Here is a 1,851-nt window from a genome sequence, read left to right on the forward strand (position 1 = left end):
CTTGCTAATTACACACTTCCTCCTTCTAGCATGGCCTTTTTTGCCAGTTCTCTACGTTTGCTTACCAGTTCCAAGGGTTCTGTGCATGCTTAGAGTTCTTGCCCGGCTAGTGGACCAGATCTGCCACCTCTCCACAGTCCCTGTAGGATGTGTGTGGTCGTGTGCTTGTGCGTGCATGCCTGCATGTATGTATGTGTGTGTGGGTGGGGGGCAGATGAGGAGAAGAAGAGGAGAATCAAAGATAAGCATGAATTCAATTCAGACAGGCTTAAATATTAAATATTCTGTCGTGGTTTTCTCTTCAAATGAAAATATCAAGTACTTTTTATAAAAATTTATGACAGTATATTTACTAAACCGAAAAACCAAACTCACTGCCGTTGAGTCAGATCCGACTCATAATGACCCCTCCTTGGGTTTCCAAGGCAGTATCACTACAGAAGTAGATTGCCCAACCTTCCTTTCTAGGACATTATATTTATAGGTTAGTAACCTATTTGAAAAAGGAAGGTAGAGGGTTGCTGTTGTGTTGTGTAGTTTGGCGTGTAGGCTGAGAAGGTTGCTCTGTGGTTGTTCACCTTCTTGCATGCACAGCCAGGAAATAGCACTTCTTCCCTGTCATCTCAGTGTCTCTTCTTTGTTTTTCTTTTAGCTCAACAGAATTCACCAAAAATCCATGAAGGCTGGTGGGCATACAAAGAGGTGGTCCAGGGAAGCTTTGTTCCAGGTAAAAACACCCATTTTTCTTCTTTTATTTTTTAAGGAATTTTAATGTAAGATCATGTTATCTGCCGAATTTTACATTTATTGCACAGTATGTAATGTCCTGCCACAGGCAATGTAGTTTAAGTTTTGTGGGGGATGAATATTCCATCAAGAGAAAGCTTATCGGTGGCAACTTAACCTGAACATGTGTCTCTATCTTAGCCTAAATGCCAAGACTCTACTTTCTATAGGTGGCTCTGTTAGGGAGAAGCGGTTCGATGCATGAGTATGAGAAGGAAGAGGTATGAGATTTGTCTTTGGGCATTTGATTTAGTGAGGAAGAGCCATTTTTTTTTAACATTAATGAAATAGGAAGTCTGGAAGAGTTGATCGTGGAAAGGAAGCTTGCTGGGATTCATGCTGTCACTGATGTCATTTCAGCAGAAGCTGTGGTCAGATCTGGCCAAGCACCAGCTAAAAATAACAGACAAGGTGGATACTGTCAGCATGGGGGAAGAGGACAGAGAAGCAAAGGCTTAGTTAGAGTCAGAAATATTCCATTATTAGTTGGGACGTGGGATGGAGGGTCTTTGGTATAGTTATTCTTCACTATCCCACATCCTAATTATGGTCTTCATCCTTCAGTAGCTTCAAGACTTAAGTGGAAAGAGAGGCAGGGGAAGGGGCAAGGATGTTAAAGAGAAGGATGAAGGATGGAAGGAAGGGCAGATGAGCTAATTCAAAGTTTTTTGAACTGCTTAGACCTAATAGAGTAAGAAAGAAAGCTGTCAAGAAAAGCCCAAATGCTGTCCCTTTGCAGCTACTGGGAACAGATGGCCTGGAGTGTCAGTTAAGACCACTGTAGTTGGTAGCAAGTAGAAAGAAGAGTGTCCCAGGTCACTTGGTACATTCTTGGCTACTATCTTTCTTTTCCTCTTCATCTGTAGAGTTTATTACATCAACTATAAAAAGCTCAGTTAATAAACCTCTCTGAGTATCACTTTTATCATTTGTTTTATGAGAAAATAATATGAAATCTTGGCTCTTTCCAATGAGAGGAAAGCAGGAATGGGGAGGGAGTGTGGGTGACCCAGGAAAAAGCCATTGCTGCCCAATGGTCTCATATATTAATAGTAATATATATGC

At 41.3% G+C, this 1,851-nt stretch overlaps 1 protein-coding gene across 1 annotated transcript in view; it reads left to right on the top strand.

The window, feature by feature from the left end:
• Positions 1 to 1,851, top strand: part of CA10 (carbonic anhydrase 10) — a 755,177-nt gene that overhangs the window by 136,050 nt on the left and 617,276 nt on the right. The window contains exon 2 of the mRNA XM_007941858.2: positions 653 to 727. Within this exon, the coding sequence (XP_007940049.1) occupies positions 653 to 727 (75 nt within the window). The remainder of the gene's footprint in view (positions 1 to 652; positions 728 to 1,851) is intronic.

The sequence above is a fragment of the Orycteropus afer genome, unplaced genomic scaffold, assembly GCF_000298275.1.
Source record: "Orycteropus afer afer isolate SDZICR_OR568_19922 unplaced genomic scaffold, OryAfe1.0 scaffold00085, whole genome shotgun sequence".
Classification (NCBI taxonomy): domain Eukaryota; kingdom Metazoa; phylum Chordata; class Mammalia; order Tubulidentata; family Orycteropodidae; genus Orycteropus; species Orycteropus afer.